The sequence below is a fragment of the Rosa rugosa genome, chromosome 7, assembly GCF_958449725.1.
Source record: "Rosa rugosa chromosome 7, drRosRugo1.1, whole genome shotgun sequence".
NCBI classification, from domain to species: domain Eukaryota; kingdom Viridiplantae; phylum Streptophyta; class Magnoliopsida; order Rosales; family Rosaceae; genus Rosa; species Rosa rugosa.
This window is the reverse complement of record NC_084826.1, coordinates 27,897,432-27,915,641: the sequence shown is the minus strand read 5'-3', so window position 1 is coordinate 27,915,641 and position 18,210 is coordinate 27,897,432. Positions and strand designations below refer to the sequence as shown.

Below are 18,210 nucleotides of genomic sequence, written 5' to 3'. Positions count from 1 at the left end.
AAAAGTCCTACATAAAGATGACAGCGGGGAAGAAGGTAACTTTTTGAAGCTCCAAGGATAAACTCCCGGCATTTTGAACATGGGTCAGGATCAAGGGACATTTATTTTGACACTTTTTTTAGCCCTTAAATTTAACTATATCCAACGATTTTTATAACTCCTTTAATGTATATCAAAACTAAAATATAAATAAATTGTTTTACAAAAATACAAACCTAACAAACAAGACAAAAATAAAAGAACATAACACCACAACTCTCTGGCACCACCACCACCACCACCACCAAGAACATGAACATAAAGATATGAACTTAACGCCGATTGAAGAATTGGTGCATGAAACCAAGAACACGAGAACTTTGCAAAGACCTTTACTCTGCATCAATGGCGGAGAACACTAATCATGGTCTAAGGGTTAATTACAAATATTGCAATATATCATGTTCAATTATTAAGTGAAACATGTTTTTGTTAATACTTAATTTTTTTTTTTTTTTGGCAAAGGAACATTACAAGAGAAACAAACAGGCCAAGAAGCCAACAGAAACAGAGGCTAAACGCCAGGAAAACAAAGACAGAAAAGAAAAACTGGACAACAAACTCCAATCCAACGCACCCTCAAGATAGCAGAGCTAAGGGGGGGGGGGGGGGGGGGGACCAGCTGCATCATAAAGTAAAATGCGCATTAGGGAGGGAGGGGGATTAGAGACCCAATCCACCGGGCACACCCTGCGCGAGGCCCACGCTGCCACAAGATCCGCAGCAGCGTTTGTCCCCCTACTGGTCCAACGCCAGTTTACACAGTTGAAGCTAGAAGCCTTTGTTCGGATGGAGGATACAATCTGAGAAGCCGACCAGTCAACCGCAGACAAAGGGTTTAAAAAAGCTGATATCAAAACCAAAGAGTCTGATTCCAACTGAAAAGAAGATAGAGGTATAGAGGAGGCAAGGCTGAGGCCAAGATCAATTGCCATGGCTTTAGCAGCCAAGGATGAGGAAGCAAAATTCGACTGGGACAAGCCTTTTACTAAAGTTCCAGTAGAGTCATGTAATAGAGCTGAGAGCCCACAAGAAAGAGTGGAAGAATCCCATGCCGCATCCGTGTTAATTTTCCAAGAGTGAACCGGAGGTGGAAGCCAATGAGAGGAGTCCTCTGAGTTGCAAGGGCGGTGAATCTTTGGGCTGATGAAAGTAGGAATTGCCAGAAATTCCGAGGAAGCTCTAAAAGCCCTCGACGCCACCGAAAGAGAATTAGGGGAGATATGATCGAACACACAATTACACCGTTCTTTCCAAATGTACCACAGTAAGAAAACCACATGTGTAGTGAACTGCGAGTCTGTCTTGCAAAGGCCACCATTTGAAAGGAACAACTCAGTAAGCCACCTGTCCAAAGAAGTGATGGTCTGAGAGTCAATTCTATAGGAGAGTGGGTGGGCAAACCAGGTACGCATGGCCCATGGGCATAACAAGAGAATGTGTTCAACCGTTTCAGGGTGAGATTGACACAGCGGACACAAAGGAGATTGAGTCAAGTGTCTAGTGTGACGATTGTGATTTGTAGCCAAGACATTTGACAGAGCCCTCCAAAGGAAATGTTTCACTCTTGGAGTAGCTCGGACTTTCCATAGCCATATCCAAACTTTGGAGTCAATAGAATGGGATTGATGAGGGTGAGAGGCAAGGTTATGTGAAGTACCAGAAACTTGAAGTGCATAACCCGACTTGACCGAATAAACTCCTGAAGAAGTGGGAGCCCAAATTAGCTTGTCATGGTCGTTCTGGGAGCCAAAAGTGGTAGCTTGAATGGCATTCAAGGTCTCCAAAGGAATGAAAGATGAGACCAGATCCAGGTTCCAAGAGTTGGATGATCTATCGATGACATGAGAGACATTCATCGAGTTCAGTAAAGGGGCATTTTGGGGCCTGTATTGGAGGAGGTTACCAGAGGGGCATCTAGGGATCCAGTTATCCTTCCAGAAGTCAATTTGGGATCCAGAACCAACCTGCCACATTCCTCCACCCGTGATGAGATGCCTACCTTCAAGGAGACTAGACCAAGCCCATGAAGGGGAAGAACCATGGGTGGCCTCTAGGAAAGAGGAACGAGGAACGAGGAAAATATCTACTTTTTAGAACTCTTACCCACAATGCATTCGGACTGGAAAGGATGCGCCAACCCTGCTTTGCAAGCAATGCAATGTTAAAATCAGCCAAATTCCGGAAACCCAAACCTCAATTTGATTTTGAAATACCAAGAGAAGCCCATTTTTTCCAGTGCATACTCGGGGATGAAGCATTCCCCCACCAGAAATCAGCCAACACCGAGTTTATTTGGTTTGAGAGCCCAGCTGGGAACTTGAAAACAGTCATTGGGTACATCGGGACTGCCATTGCAACGGATTTGATCAATATCTCCTTGCCTGCTTGAGATAGAGTTGATTTAGACCAACCCGAAATCTTCTGAAGTATGTTATCTTTAACATAAGCCAAAGCTGAGATCTTTGATCTGCCCCAAACTGTAGGAAGACCCAAGTATCGGCCCGGGTTTGGGACCGATTTCATGTCCAGAACCAAGCTAATGAGATGAGCAATCTGTGGTTGGGTGTTGGGGCTGAAGAAGAGGGTGGACTTTTGCTTATTGATAGACTGATCCGAAGCACAGCAGTAGTGATGAATTGTATCAGACAACACCTCGCAATTTGACAAAGTGGCCTTGAGGAAGAAGATTGAGTCATCAACAAAAAAGAGGTGGCTAACCAAAGGTCCATCAGTGTTTAGCTTGATTGCATCTAAAAGACCTGCATGACATATCTTTCTGATCATAGTAGATAGCACATCGTTGATAAACAGGAAGAGAAAGGGGGATAGCGGGTCACCCTGGCGTAAACCCCTTGTGGGTCTAAATTTCCTACCTGGAGAGCCATTGATCAAGAGAGTCATGGAAGTCGAAGTTACACAATTCATAACAAGGCGAACCCAGGTACGGTGGAACCCAAGTTTGAGTAGCACCACCTCCAGAAAATTCCAATCCACTCGGTCATAAGCCTTGTTCATGTCAAGTTTGAGAGCAAATTCCCCATAAATACCAGATTTCAAGAGTTTGAGGTGGTGGAACATCTCATGTGCCACCAAGATATTGTCCTGAATTTAGCGACCAGAGACAAAGGCCGACTGGTTTTCAGAAATTAGCATAGGCATAAAAGGAGTCAACCTGTTGGAGATGATCTTAGTTAAAATCTTGTAAGCAAAATTGCACAGAGCAATAGGCCGGAACTGTGAAGCTAGTTGGGGAGCTTCTACCTTTGGAATTAATGCAATGAAAGTGTTGTTGAATTGCTCAAGAATGGTCATTGATTCGTAGGATTGATGTGTTGCAGCAAGAACAACCTCCTTGATAATGTCCCAGTAAGTCTGGTAGAAGGAACCAGAGAACCCATCCGGGCCGGGAGCTTTGAGAGCTCCTAATTCAAAAATTGCTGCTTTAACCTCCTCAAGGGAAATAAAAGCCATCAGAGAATCATTCATCTCATCCGTGACCAACGGATCAACAAAGTCCAGAACAGTTTGGGTATAGTTAGTTGGTATGGCTGTGTACATATCCTTGAAATAGTTGTTGAGATGCAAGACAATAGAGTCCTCAGTAGTTAACCACTGGCCAAAACCATTGTTAAGCCGAAGAATTTTGTTCCGGCATCTGCGGAGTAAAGTGCTCTGGTGGAAAAAATGAGTATTAAGATCCCCATGGGCCAGCCAAGAGATGCGGGATCTCTGCTTCCAATAAACTTCTTCAAGAGACCAGAGAGAAGCAATCTGATTAGTAGCAGTAGAGATATCCCCCTGAATTTCATCCTGATCAGAATCCAAAAGGGATTGGATTCGATTGATATTAGAGCTGACCTGTTTACCAAAGTTTGGGAAGGTGTTTTTGGCCCAAGAACCAAGGGAGGATTTGCAGCTTTGCAAATTTCTAGCCCAAGACACACTAGCTGAAGGAGGAAGACAGGGCTTCCAATTTTCTTGGACAATCTTATAGCTATCCGGGTGGAGAGTCCATAGATGCTCAAAACGAAAGAGATGAGGATTAATCTTTTGAGCAGGAGCCGTGTCAACCAAAATTGGTCGGTGGTCAGATCCCAGTAAAGGAAGATGGAAGATTTGAGATCGGGATTGATTAACAATCCAAGAATTATTGCCCAAAGCACGGTCCAGCCTTTCCTTGATGACCACCTTTCCATGCTGAAAACAGTACCAGGTGAATTTAGGTCCCTGGAAATGTAGATCAGTCAAATGTGAATGATTCAAAAAGTTTTGGAAGAGCCTGATTCTCCACTGAGGTTGAGGGAGACCCCCCCACTTTTCGTGAAGCCAAAGGATCTCATTGAAGTCACCCAAGCACAACCAAGGGCCAATATGTGGAGAGAAGGCTGTGTAAAGAGAACGCCAGAATACATTTTTCTGATTAACATGGGGATTCCCATACATCCAAGAAAGATTACAAGAGAAAGCCTCCGATACAAAAGTTACAGAGGTATTAATAAAATTAACTGAACCGGAAATGCACGTAACATGGACAGAGTTGTCCCAAAAGAGAGCCAGGCCACCGCCATTGCTAGCTGAAGGATTTACCACAAAAACATGGTCAAAAAGCAGCTGTTTCTTCCAGTAATTAAGTACAGGCTCTTGTTGCCGAGTTTCCATAAGAAAAAGCATCGAGGGGGTATGGCGTTTTTTCAACCGCCGGAGATTTTTTCCAATCAAGGCTGCCCCCAAGCCCTGACAATTCCAGGATAGAAGCCTCATGGTGACCCCGTGGCTGCATCTGGCCAGCCACCGGTGCCATGATCAAAAGCATGATCTGAATCAAATATTGTAGTCCCCGAGGTAGAAGGAGCAGAGGGATCCAGATCTGTAGACACAAAAATCGGGGGGACCAACAGGGTTTGTTTGGTCAGGGAGGATTTGCAGAGGAGTTCGGACCTGATAGGGGTTGACAAAGTGCTGCAAGGAAGTCAACGGTGGAGGTGTTGGCGGGGGGGGATCAGGGCCTGAAAAGAACTGAGACTCAGGTCCAAAGGTGAGATAGTTGCCTGGTAAGTCTCAGCTAAGATGATTTGTACGGCAAAAAGCCCTTCAGGAGTGGAGAGAGTCTCCCTAAGTATGGATTCAGATTGGTGAGGTGACATAACAGAGGCAACCAAAGTACCTCGTTTTCTCCCTCTTCCCCGACCTCCTCGGCTCCTATTGCGACCAGATCGGCCCCGGCCCCTAGCAGCAAGCAGATTCAGGGGCAAATCCAAATCTGGATCAGGGAGATCATCATTTGGGGAGTAAGGGGAAATATGGATTCCTTGTAAGATTCCAACTGTTGTAGTGGGGATAGAGCTTGATTTTGTCTTTTTAGTCAGCCGGTCAGAGAGAAGAAAGGAATCATCAGTCTGACATTTGAGACGAAGCTGATCCAGGAAAGAGGCAATACCAGTGACAACACCTTCCTGACTTGAAGTGGGGGGCGAACTGGGAAGCGTTGGGGTTGTCTGAGTAGAAGGGGACCGGAAAGAGACTAGTTCAGTGGGGGTGTTTGGGAGATTATTTGTGTGGACGGACTGGTTGTAAGGGATGTCTGATTTTGTAGAGAAGTGGCTGGGAGCAGGCCTGGATATATTCGTTTGATAGGCCTGAGGAAGCTGGGGTTGAGAAGGGTGGTGAGAAAGGGGAACAGAAGAGTGATCAGTCAGACCCAAAGAAGTATGATCAACAGAACTAACAGAGATGAAGTCCTTGAGGGAGTGATCATAAAAAAATTGGGTTAGGCCCATAGTTATCTCGCCATCAGGGCCCAAGGTTGGGAAGGTAGAGGGGTCCAGTAAAGCACCATTGTGCCTAACAGCATCAGGATTAGTGTTAATAATTGGGTCATCCTCCATAATTGCTTTTGCTTTACCTTTATCCCGGTCAGACATGTCAGAGCCCGACCCCTGACGGAGAGGATGACCATGGATGGGGCACTCCGGATCAAAGGCAGGGAGCCCCGATATGATGATTGTTCCCCGGTTGGACTGATGTGACTGGGGTGATGTTGATTCAGCAGCTTGAATGAGAGGGGTCATGACCGAGGGTGGGCCTGGGTATTGATATCTGTTTTGGCGGCTCTGAAAACACTGTCTCTGAAAACGGTCCCAGCCGCGTTCTCCATCAGAGGGATTGCGGTTTGGCCGTCGAGGGGTTGGAGAAAGCATCCAAGCCCCCAGCCTTTTAGCCCTTGGATGTCGGGAATGGGAGCAGAAACGCTCACTGTGGCCCATTCTTCCACAGTTGTAGCAGAAAAGGGAGATGCGTTCATACCTGAATTCCACCCACACAGGAGGGCGATTCCCACTCCGGATCCAGACTCCAGGGGTGAGGGGATTACGGGTGTTGATGCTGATTCTGAGCCTGAGGAACCCTCTCCAGCCATTCATTGCATTTGGGTCTTCAACCTCAATTACAGATCCAGTAGTAGCTCCAATAAGGAGAGCATTGGATCTGGTCATTTGGCCAAGAGGCAAGCCATGAGCTTGGATCCAGATTGAGAGGAGATGGACCTGAACATCTTCCAGCCGAGCTTCCAGAGGCCAAAGATGTACACAGACCGCATATCTCATCACCGACCACGGGCCCTTATCGAGGATTCGCTGACCACCTGCTCTGTCCATCGGAGTGATAGCAAAAGTCCAATTATCACGAATGGATTCGATATGAACTTCTCCAATTGATGGGTATATTCATGGGTATATTGTGGTGATGATTGTTAATACTTAATTGATGGGTATATTCATGGGTCATAAAAAGAAGAAACATACTATGCTCATCCAGTAAAAGAGCAAAGGAGTTTTCAATGCAAACAGGTTGAGATCAATAGCTTCCCTCACAGTCCCTAAAGAGGTGAATGAGTTTTCATCACTGTTATTGCAGATAGCACAAGAAGAAGAATTAGTTAAATTTCTCCTAAGCGCATTGGTAAAAAGCTTTTTGTGCAGGACCACCCACTTTAATGTTTTTAATTTGGGAGGGATATCAAGCTTCCATTGAGACATATTCTGCGCAGTAAAATCAAAGAGAGAGTTATAAGCAGATTTAACACTGAAGCATCCATTTGAAGAATGTTCCCATATTTGAACATCATCACCACAGTGTTCAAATCCAGTAGGGGCCTTCAAAATTCTTTGCATGATATCAATAGGACCAGAGGAAGCAAGAAAATCAATATCCCAACCAATCCCATTTCAAAAATCACATATGGTAGCAGCAAGTATTAGGGAGGGCAAACTCTAGAGGCTTATCCAAGATCCAGTGATCATACCAGAATTTGATGGTTTTACCATCACCAAGACGCCAAATTAGACCACTTCTAAGGAGAGAGGCACCATATATAGCAATGCTTCTCCATGTACTTGAGCTCGGCTTGTAGTTGAGGTCAGTGATACTGTAGTTATTCAAATACTTTTTCTTGTATATTTCAGCCCAAAGACCAGCGTCATTTTGCATAAGGCATCTCCAAACAGACTAGCAAAATTCAATTTTTATCTATATATGACTATTTTTAAAACAAAATTCAACTCCAACAAACTAGCTATAGTTAAGTTAAATTTAGCTTTAACTAAAATGGCTAGCTATATTTAGTTAGAGATCATGCATAGCTAAAACAAAAGTTATATTTCTCTCTCATCTTTTGTCCACATGTCAGTTTACGATTCGATAAAATATAGTATATTATTTACAAATAGCTATTACTGCTGGAGTAACATTGTTAAATTAATAGCTATATTTCACAACTTTAGCTAAATTTAACTAAAACCTAATTCCTACTCACATGCTCTAAGTCTCCACCCGGCTTTGGCCAACATGGCCTGATTCATGTTAGAAGTATTTTTGATTCCTAGACCACCGAGAGTCTTAGGCATACAAACAGAATCCCAGTTAATTAACTAAATGAATTTTTTCTTTTCTTTTCAGCAGTATCATCCCATAGAAAATTCTTATTGACCCTATCCAGCTTATCACAAAGATCCATAGGTAGCTTAGCTGTTTGCATAGCATACATAGGGACAGATGAGGTCGCTGAATGAATTAGAGTCAACCTTCCTGCCATGCTTAGAACCATGCTGTTACAACTAGATAATCTACTATGGACTTTATCAAGAAGATCGGCATAAGTATGCTTGTTAATTCTGTTATGAATGAAAGGCATTCTCAAATATTTGCCCAAGTTATTTGTGATACGAGAGCCACAAATTTTACTAATGCCAGAGAAAGTATGCTTATTAGTGTTAGGAGAACAGAAAATTGACGATTTTTCATGGCTAATAGCTTGACCATAAAGGGAACATAATATATCAAGACATTTCTTGAGAGTGTAGGCTTGGGAAGCAGTAGCCTCAACGAAGAGCATTAAGTCATCAGCAAAAAATAGGTGGGAGTTTTTGGTACCAAACTTAGAAGCTTTCACAGGTTTCCATCGATTTACGAAAACTGCTGAATAAATGAGATGTGAAAGCATTTATTTTTTTGTGGATCACAAGCTCTAAGGTGAGAGTGGATCATTTTTTTTTTTCTGTTAAGATAAAATGAATTTTTAAGTTTTTTTTTTGATCGACGGAGGTAAGTAATTCTATTAAAATTCAGCAAACAGTATAAAATTGACAATCCCCTATGGGGTCGTCAGAAAGAGCTAATTCACAGAGTACAAAAATCTATATATTCTAAAGAACAAGCTCCCAATACTCTCAGTACATCCACCTTTTTGAAAGTCCATGCACTTTTATTCTAATCAAAACCTAGAGCTTCGAAGAACAATAAAAAGATAGTAGAGCAATCTAGATTTTTGCGACCTATTATCTAAAAAAAGGATAAACATAGTCATATTCCCCTTATATATAAAAGGAATAATGACCAAACTTGTCCGGGACTCTCACTTTCAACCGAATCACCGACTTGTCCGGCGTCTCCGCTCAGGATCTCTTCCTTTGATTTCCGGTGAAAGGTATCCGAGTCGATGTGCCCAGCTCCGACCTCATTTACTTCGATATCGGCGTTGTCGATAAGCAGTTCTCTTTGTCCCTCAGTGTTTTACGACGACGAAGAAGTTAGGGTTCTGGTCTGCAACCATGGAAGAAGGGAGAAGAAGAAGATTGGGTGCCCAAGTCAAATTTTTATTATTATTATTATTTTTTTAAGTAATGGGACAGAAGGAAAGAAAAAAAAAGTTTTGAATGTAATAGACGTCTATTAGAGGGCAATAGACGTTTTGAATTGATGTAATCTCCTCGTTTTTTTTGCTTCAATCAAAGTTTTATTTGCCTAATTTTAAGAAGATTAGTTCCCATTTCGATGACCGAAAGTTCTATTAGGGGGCAATAGATGTCTATCACCCCCCAATAGACGTCTATTAGGGGCCAATAGATGTCTATTGGGGGCAATAAACCTTTTCGGCGACCTATGAGATTTCCGACGACCTCTTTGGGAACCTCTAGCGAGGTTTTCAGAAAAGTCCGGTGGGTGGCACCAGTGACAGGAATCCGGCTACTAGTGACCGGATTCCTGCGCCCGGTGACGGGGCTCCAGCGAAGTCTCTTATAGTTTCTCTCTCTTTCATTCTCTCTCTCTCTCTCTCTAAGTAACAAAGGAGTGATGGTAAAATAGTCTTAAAAAAAAAAAAAAACTTAATGGGGTATTAGGGAAAGACTCTCTTAGAGTGTTTTGGGTAAGGGAGAATTAAAAAAACTTAATGGGGTAAGTGGGAAAAAAATCCCTAAAAATGGGGTAAATAGACAAAAACCCTTTAATTAATTAACCTCTTCTCCAAATTTCCCCTTCGTCAAGCCACCACAAAGGTTATTAATTAATTAACCCTTTCTGGATTCGTTTAGAGTTTGAAACCCAACTTACCCTTACTTCTATATATGTGAGGGCTTGCGACCAAGGTTTTTCACAGCTCTCATGAATCAAACAACAAAGTATTCTTTTCTGCAATTTTTTTTAAGTTGAGGCCAAGTTTGTGAGGTATAATTTCAAAACTTATGCACATACATTTTTTTTCCCTTTTATTTTTTGTCTTGTTTGATTTTTTAAGTTGAGGCCAAGTTTGTGAGGTATAATTTCTTCAACCCTAAGTTTTATGCACATACCTTTTTTTTTTTTTGTCTTGTTTGATTTTTTAAGCTGAGGCCAAGTTTGTGAGGTATAATTTCTTCAACCCTAAGTATTTTTTCCTTTTATTTTTTGTCTTGTTTGATTTTTGTAACAGTAATTACTATTCAATGAGAGAGAGTTAGTGGGTGCAAGTAAAAAAACCATTCTCTAAAGTTAGTGGTTCTTCCTCTGTAATTTTGACAAAATTTATATGGGGGCACAACTGTATGGTTTTAAATTCAAACAACCTTTTCTTCTTTTTTTCTTTTTTCTTTCTTTTTTCTTCTTTCTGGGTTCTAGATTCTAATTTATAATGCGTGTTTACGTGTTTACTGTTTCCCAACTTGCTTTCGGCTTTTGTTAGTGGGTATTGGACCATTTGGGCAACAGCTTTTCTCTTGATCCAGTAATTTCCCCCCTTTAAACCTTAATCAAAACTCATACACTGTAATGAAACAGAATTGAAAGGACGGCACACCTATTTAATTGTTTATTCATTCTCTCTTCAGTTATGAACAAATCAGTAGTGTTCTTTTAGTCATTAAGATAACTCTTAACTTTTAATTTTTAACTGTTCAACCTGATTCCAATGTCGATATGTTATTTCAAAAATACGAATTATTCAAGCTATATTCTGTAGTTCTCTGCTCTCGCTTGCTGCAACAGAACGAGTGATTGAAAATTCTTTGGTCACCAAATAACCGAAGGGACACTGTAGAAACAAAATAAGCCTAATTACTGTCATTGTCATTATCGTGTGAAGTAAATTTACTGTGGTAATAAAATGAGGCATCCGAAGAAGAAGAAGAAGTGCAAAGAGGGTTGGAATATGTCTTTCCCCACTAATCACGTCAAGACATTTTTACAGATTAGCCGAATATTTCAGCCGAAGAGGGGACTCTCAACAGCCAACCACTCGATGTATCTGAACGAAGCCTCCAAGGAGTCAAAGCAATACTGAGCCAGAGTCCTATTCTTTGACATTTTTGTCCTCCCAATACTCCAATAGAAGCCAGGGCTAATTTGGTAAAACCAGAAGCCTCCACCGCTCGAATAAAGCCGGTGCTAGCAGAGAAGGTAGTCCAAACCCAAACGACTCCAACGCGAAGTTGAGAGAGAGAGAGAGAGAGAGGGGAGAGAGTAACCGAGCAAAATCTATGAAGATAAAGAAGTAAAATTCCAAAGGGGAATCGATTCGATCTAGCGGTGCGATCGAAGAAGAGGATTTTTGGGGGAATTTTGGTTTAGTGATCAGAGAACAGTCGGATTGAATCAGATCTCGATCGGCAATGCGTGGAGATGTGAACGGAGTGACGGCGAACATGGCGGAGCAGCAGTACGTGAAGGCGAAGACGTCAGTGTGGTGGGACATAGAGAACTGCCAGGTGCCCAAGGTGTGCGACGTCCACGCCATCGCCCAGAATATTAGTTCGGCGCTGGTCAAGATGAACTACTGCGGCCCCGTCTCCATCTCCGCCTACGGCGACACCAATCGCATCCCCGCCTCTGTACAGCACGCGCTCTCCAGCACCGGCATCGCCCTCAATCACGTCCCAGCAGGTTTTTTCTTCTCTCTCTCTCTTTTTTTTTCCTACTTATTTGATTTTTGTTAATTTTTATACTATTTTTGATTTTTGGATTGAAGTCTTTGATTTTAATTTCATCGATTTAAAAAAAAAAAAAAAAAAAAAATAGTGACTTGAATTTAGTGTGCTTGATTCACCGACAAATGCAAAATCACTAGCAATAAATAAAATTAACATCATTGCTTTGCTTATGATTTTAGATGCTAAAAATTGATCATTCTAGATTATTCATTAATTGATGTGAAACAGGTGTAAAAGATGCAAGTGACAAGAAGATTCTTGTTGATATGCTTTTCTGGGCAGTAGATAACCCTGCTCCTTGCAATTATCTGCTTATTTCCGGAGACAGGGACTTCTCTAATGCTCTACACCAGTTACGCATGAGAAGATATAATATTCTTCTCGCACAACCACAGAAAGCATCGGCACCCCTCATTGCTGCAGCAAAGAGTGTGTGGCTTTGGACAAGCCTCTCGGCTGGAGGTCCCCCACTTACGAGTGGTGAATCGTCTCAGCTTGCTAATGGTGGTACCAATTCCTTTAACCCAGAAATGCCGCAGCAGTCGATGCCTGAAAATCATCAGACTAACCAATCGATACCTTACTTTGACAATCAAGCTGGGGGAAATCAGAAGCTTTCTAACGGTGGAAGGGGTGGTGATCCTAAGCAGAAAGGGAAGGCTAACAGGAAAAATCAAAATCAAAATCAACCCAACATATCAAGAGCATCAAGTGTGCCGGTTGGGGTCCAAGATGACAAGAATAATGATTATCCTTACCAAACAGATCAGACACAGGCAAAGCAGTTTAGGAAAGCTCCACACGAATTCTTTGGTGCTAGTGAGAATCCTGTTTCCACTAGCTGGTCTACGCCCAATTTCTTCCCTGGAAATTCTGTCCCTTCTGGAAGTAATGGAAATAGTTTTCTAGGTCAGCAAAACCAGTATCCTCCTCATTTGAGGCCGAACAACCTCCATATGCCACCTAATTTTGGACTGGATAATATGTACCCTCCGAATTCTCATAGTCATGGTTTTCGACCTATTCCTCCCAGACCTGATGGCCCTCGATTTTCTTCAGCTCCACCTACAAATGTGCCTGACATGGGTAAGCTAAATATCTTTGATTACCCCAATTATGCTCAAAATCCACCCAGGTTTCCACATCGAACTGGAGAAGAGTATAATAGACCAAGGTCTAGTGAGTCGAAGAATCCTAGCAGCTCTAATGGACCCCAAAAAAGCCATAATGGACCCCAAAAAGGCCATAATATGCAGGGGGGTGGCCAGCCGTTTCATCATGATTCCATGAACAACAGGTATCCTCGTGGTTCTGAATATCGTCCTCCTTCATCCCCCCCCATTATAGCAAATGACATTCCCAGTAATGGTACCTGGGGAAGTCAAGGTTGTGCACCACCTTCTGAACATGTTCAAGGCCTTATTGGTGTTATTCTACTAGCCCTGAACTCCTTGAAAGTAGAGAAAATTATGCCTACTGAAGCAAACATTACTGATTGCATCCGTTATGGGGATCCAAAACACCGAAATACCGATGTAAGGAAGGCCTTGGATTATGCAATAGAGCAACATATGGTAGTGAAGCAGAACCTGGGTGCTGCACTTCCAATGTATATTGGCAAAAAGCAAAAATTATGGAAGTGTGTGAATCTTATAGGCGGTAATCTTAATCTCTACTCTAAAGCTACATGGGAGAAGTTACAGAATTTTCTGAGTTCATCAGATGGACGATCGGCAATAATGGCTTCTCAATGCAAGTAAGTGTCCACAATAAAATATACAGCTACTTGAGATTGCTGAATGTTGAGTTCTGACTGTGGCTCTTGTTCATTATTTTTTCTACAGATATGAAGCAGCTACAATTTTGAAAAAAAATTGCTTGCAAGAGCTTGCTTTGGGTGAAGTACTCCAGATGTTGAATATGTCAATTGCTATGAAGAAATGGATCATTCATCATCAGTCAGGATGGCAACCAATTTCTATTACCCTTCCAGAGACTAAACCTGAAGTAGCTTCTGAATCTGGTACTTGGATTTAATCAACTACTCTTTAGGTGCAGCAAGTGGCTCTAAGATGGTCACACCTGCAAGAGTATTATCAGTTTATTCGACCTTTGACAAATGGGTTTACTTTTGAAAAAATATTCACATTAGAGTATCTAAAGAACTAATGGGATGGAAAACACTGTGAACCAAGTAAGTAGAACTAGGATTCCCTGTCTTTTCTTCCTTTTTTTTTCCTACCTCCAATTTTCCTTTCATCCTTGCTCCCTTGGGGTACTTGATGAGCTTCTAAAGAATGTAGTAATGCTGATAACGGAAGCCTATTACACTATCAAAGTTCTTACAAGCTGCCTATGTTACAAATTTTTTTGTTCATTACAAATCATGGAAGGAAGTATGTCAGGAGGAAGTGTAATATCATGTTTCAGCATATGAAGGCGTAGGCAAGATTATGAAGCTGTGGACAAGTTTAAACATGTTTTTTCTCGATAGGCAAGACTATGAAGCTGTGGAAAAGTTTAAGCATGTTCTTTTTGGATCAAATGACTATGTTATGCAGACATTATGATTCGACTGCCCATGTAAATGAACTTTATTGAAGACACTCAAGATCGGGTATATGCGACGTATGGATTGGGGTTCTATGTTGATTATTGCTACAGCATGGGGCTTGCTATTTTACTTAAAGAGAAGAAAGTTTGCAGAGGAACTGCATAGAGGCCGACGCATCATTTTGAAGTATGTCCATTTAAGAAAGTAAAGGTAAGCTATCCTGCCAAACACTTACCTGTAGGATGCGATGTCTGGAGTCTGGTGTGGCTAGTAGCTGTAGTAGCATGTGCATGGAGATTGCAAATTAAATTTGGACAAGTGTTTTGTATCCTATTTGGATTAATCATTTTATGGTAGAAATCGTTTGTATATTCTTGTGTTTTTGTTTTTCTGATTCATCCTTCATGTTAGTTTACAAGTAATAAAATATGTTTGGCAACTTTGTTTCCTTGAAATACGCATGTCAGGTATTGGAATGGAAAGATTGGGGCTAATAGACAATGTTATACTTTGTGGTATCAAATTTATGTCTTCTGGTGGAAGTCCCTACCTAGTTTCAGAGAAGATGGTCCAAAATCCGTCGAAGGTTGATCCGATCTCTCTGAGTTTGGACAGAAGTCGGACCAAGTTTTCAATTGGACTCTTTCCACCCTCAAATATGATTTGTAGTCTCGCATGGTAAATCTCTGTATGAGTTTCTCTTTCATATTCTGCATGTAGAAGAGAAGAGATTACACACACAGATTGAAACTGTAATGTTCTATAATGAAAGTTGGTTCTGTTCAGTAAGAGCAGACGAGATGAGAGAGTGCGGGGAGTACTTAATTTAAAGAAGAGGTGTCATTCTCCCATTGCTCAAAATCTTGAAAGTTGGTAATTAGGGCCTGCTACTTGAGCTGCATATGGAGATACTATACTAATACTGGGTTTCTGTTTTGACTCAGAAAGAGAGCCAAAAGAAGAAAATTACACAATGCTAATTGTACCTGGATAGTTTTTTTAGGACTGAGAGTGAGAGACAAGTGCAGTTCACGCTAAAAATAAATGCATAATTGTAGGTTATAGTTTTTTCTTTAAATTTAATAAATGATTGAAATGCAATTATCTCTCACAGTCTATTAGAAATGTTTATTAGGTGAGTAATGCTAATATCTATTGTCAGTATTGTGAAAGTATTATCGGAAGGGAATACACATTTATCCTTACTAAGGCTATGTAAACCTTCAAACCGTCACATAAAAAAACAATGAATAAAATCATTGAAAATATCAACAGCAGAAAAGAAAGGAGAAATAAAATGCACATAAATTGGAAGTGGAATAAAAACTTACGAGTAGACGTGTATATAACTGCCAAGTTATCTACTTACAATGCTCATCACTGTAGCTCGTAGCTGACATTCATCCCCAACAAGAAACAGCATGCTTCACACTCTGTAGTTGAAGAGGGATTGTTGATTCACACTCTTTCGACTGTGCAGCTTCATCAATAACAACGATGCTCAACTGTTTAGGCTTAAAGTTATCATCCAGATTTCAAGAGTAAAGTGAATACTGGTTACTGGGCGGCAATGGAATGACCAGCACCCTTGTGTAAGCAAAACTTCAGTGCTTATCGCTCCCTAAAAATCATCGAATGATCAATTCTTCACTAATATTGCTGATCTTGATCTTCAATTTCGTTCCTAACTTAATGTACATGATAGATGACATGTTGGCATAGTTGATTATTAATTTTTACTATTCAATAGAAAAAAAAATTTCACAGACAAAGGCAACTCGAATTGAGCCCTTGAGCTGATTTTTTTGGCCTAAACAAGATCCATTGCTATGTCACACATTTTGTTAAGTTGGAATCCAGTTTCAGTTTCTATCACTCCACTAACTCTGCTTCAAACACCTAGCAATCACTAATAAAAACTGATAAGTAGTTCCCGAAGATAATCTGGTTTTGAATTTTGATACATACATAAACTTATGAACATTACGCAGCGGCAGAAACGCCGACCACGTTCGGCCGGGAGAGAATCACACTGTCGAAGGTTTCTCTTTTTCTTCGCGCGTGGGGCGCGTTCCTCACTCTCTCTTTTCTGTTTTTGTTTCAGTTGTTAGAGGTTAAAAACCAAAACTTAACATACCCTATACGGAGGTTGTGGAGCAGCGACGCGAGGGTGCTTTCCAGAGATCTATGCTGTGGAGGATGAGATCGTTCTGGTTGAGGTCGGCTGCAGGGTGGTGGGTTTGTCTGCGACGGCGGCGTAAGGATGCGGCGACGCGGCGTGGTGGTGCGTGGTGGGGTGCGAGTTGCCGGCGGCAGATTTGGGTGTCACGGCTTGTGTTGGCCCGGGGCGGTGCTTGGCGACGGCATCGTGACAGCGGAGCGCTTCGACAGAAAGCTTGGTGGGATGCGGCGCTGTTTCCGTTGGGGAAGGGGTGGTTGGACCGGGCCTCGGTTTTAGGGCCTTGCTGTTTGGACCGGAGACGGCCTAGTTCTTTGTTTTTCGTTGTGTTTGTTAGTTGGGCCTGGACCTGGGCTATCTGGTATTCGGCCCCGGTCCAGTGTTACATTTATGCTTTATTGTATTGCTTTTTATTTTCAATAAGTCCCTATCGAGTGCAGGTAGGAGGTTGTGGGCTTGGTCCCGGTAAGTGCACTCTATGTGCCTGGTCTGCTCTAAATTGGTGGCGAGTTCCTTGCATTGGCAAATGGTCGCATCTTTTTAGTAGCAGTAATGTGTCTGCTCTAGGTTGGCAGCGAGTTCCTTGCTTGGTCAAATGGTCGCTACCGCCTAGTGGCAGGGTGAAACTTAGTGTTGCTGGATGTTTTGTCCAGTGGCAACATGAAGGGAAAGCTGTACGTATGGAAATTATGCTAAACTGTAATCGAGTTGCAGATCAAGTTATCTTTCCGTTGTGTCACCGCTGTGTGACTTATGTCAAAGCAAATAGAGACGCCAGAGCGCTCTTTGCTAGTTGGTGCTTATTTGGATACATGTTTGTAGTCGAGGCTCCTGTTACTATCTCAGGAAGTTCTCTTGATGTAATTTGTTATCTGGGGTTTAGGTTTCATGTCCCCCCCATGTATTCCGTTGTTTCACTAATCAAGGCTTGAGGGCAGCCGCACCGGCCCTTTCAAAAAAAAAAAAAAAAAAACTTATGAACATTCCTACATGAGAAAATTCAAGTTGCATTTGATGGCTACTTTCGGCCTCTTCACGCCTTATTTTTCTTAGTATTATTCTTGCGGTTGCCCTTTTTGTTTGCTTGGGTTGCAGAAGTAGAAGCCGAGACTGCATCAGGTTGTGGACACATTGGTGTAGACACATTGGCTTTGCAGATTTCCTCACTTCTACTCTGACCGTCTTCAGCATCAAACTGCTCATCAGTTTCTCCCACCAAGTTGGAGTTTAAAGAGCTCTTCCCTGCATCGATATCATTTGCAGAAAGTACACCACCACAAAGAGTATTACCTCCAGCTTCAACAAATCCAATTCGACCTGGTGCAACTTGAATGACTGGTGGTTTAGGAAACATTATTCTGAATAGGTCATCCTTGGACTGAATGGCCTTCATGTCAACAAAGATGGCATCTGGGCATACGAACCTTGAACAATCAAACCCAAAACTAGCAATTACCAAAGTATTGTGAATCTTCTTGAGAGCTGCTGCAAGCACTTCCACATTTATATTCAGAAAATTGTTCCTCCTCCGCCTCTTAAGGGTGTCGTGAAATTCACATGGAAGTTGTTCAGTGATATAGCTCCTTCCCAGCACATCAGAGAGTACATCCAAGCATATTCCAAAGTTCACACAAAGCAAACATAGTAGAAAGACCAATCTTGGCACGAGTAGTGAATAACAGGTCTTCCAATCTGCATTA

The 18,210-nt window shown here is 42.0% G+C and overlaps 2 protein-coding genes across 2 annotated transcripts; one reads left to right on the top strand and one right to left on the bottom strand.

Annotated features, from left to right (window-relative positions):
• Positions 1-509: 509 nt before the first annotated feature.
• LOC133723133 (uncharacterized) lies at positions 510-6,110 on the bottom strand. The gene is made up of 6 exons (XM_062149964.1): positions 5,091-6,110; positions 3,304-4,269; positions 2,916-3,144; positions 2,256-2,801; positions 659-2,092; positions 510-553 (listed from the first exon to the last, which is right to left on the bottom strand). The coding sequence occupies exons 1-6, from the start codon at positions 6,108-6,110 to the stop codon at positions 510-512; spliced, it is 4,239 nt and encodes a 1,412-aa protein (XP_062005948.1).
• A 5,128-nt stretch (positions 6,111-11,238) lies between these two features.
• LOC133720258 (uncharacterized) lies at positions 11,239-14,786 on the top strand. The gene is made up of 3 exons (XM_062146472.1): positions 11,239-11,730; positions 12,006-13,533; positions 13,622-14,786. Exons 1-3 carry the CDS (start codon positions 11,460-11,462, stop codon positions 13,812-13,814), a joined length of 1,992 nt encoding a protein of 663 aa, XP_062002456.1. The 5' UTR covers positions 11,239-11,459; the 3' UTR covers positions 13,815-14,786.
• The last annotated feature ends 3,424 nt before the right edge of the window (positions 14,787-18,210 follow it).

What these genes read in the sequence shown, in the direction of transcription:
- LOC133723133 (XM_062149964.1), bottom strand. Translation starts at nt 6,110, where the DNA reads ATGACCCCTCTCATTCAAGCTGCTGAATCAACATCACCCCAGTCACAT. An exon ending in TCTTAGCTGAGACTTACCAG is followed by an intron (nt 4,270 to 5,090) that starts GCAACTATCTCA and finishes CTACATTTCCAG; the next exon opens with GGACCTAAATTCACCTGGTA. An exon ending in TCATTGCATTAATTCCAAAG is followed by an intron (nt 3,145 to 3,303) that starts GTAGAAGCTCCC and finishes CGCTAAATTCAG; the next exon opens with GACAATATCTTGGTGGCACA.
- LOC133720258 (XM_062146472.1), top strand. Translation starts at nt 11,460, where the DNA reads ATGCGTGGAGATGTGAACGGAGTGACGGCGAACATGGCGGAGCAGCAG. An exon ending in CCTCAATCACGTCCCAGCAG is followed by an intron (nt 11,731 to 12,005) that starts GTTTTTTCTTCT and finishes GATGTGAAACAG; the next exon opens with GTGTAAAAGATGCAAGTGAC. An exon ending in ATAATGGCTTCTCAATGCAA is followed by an intron (nt 13,534 to 13,621) that starts GTAAGTGTCCAC and finishes TTTTTTCTACAG; the next exon opens with ATATGAAGCAGCTACAATTT.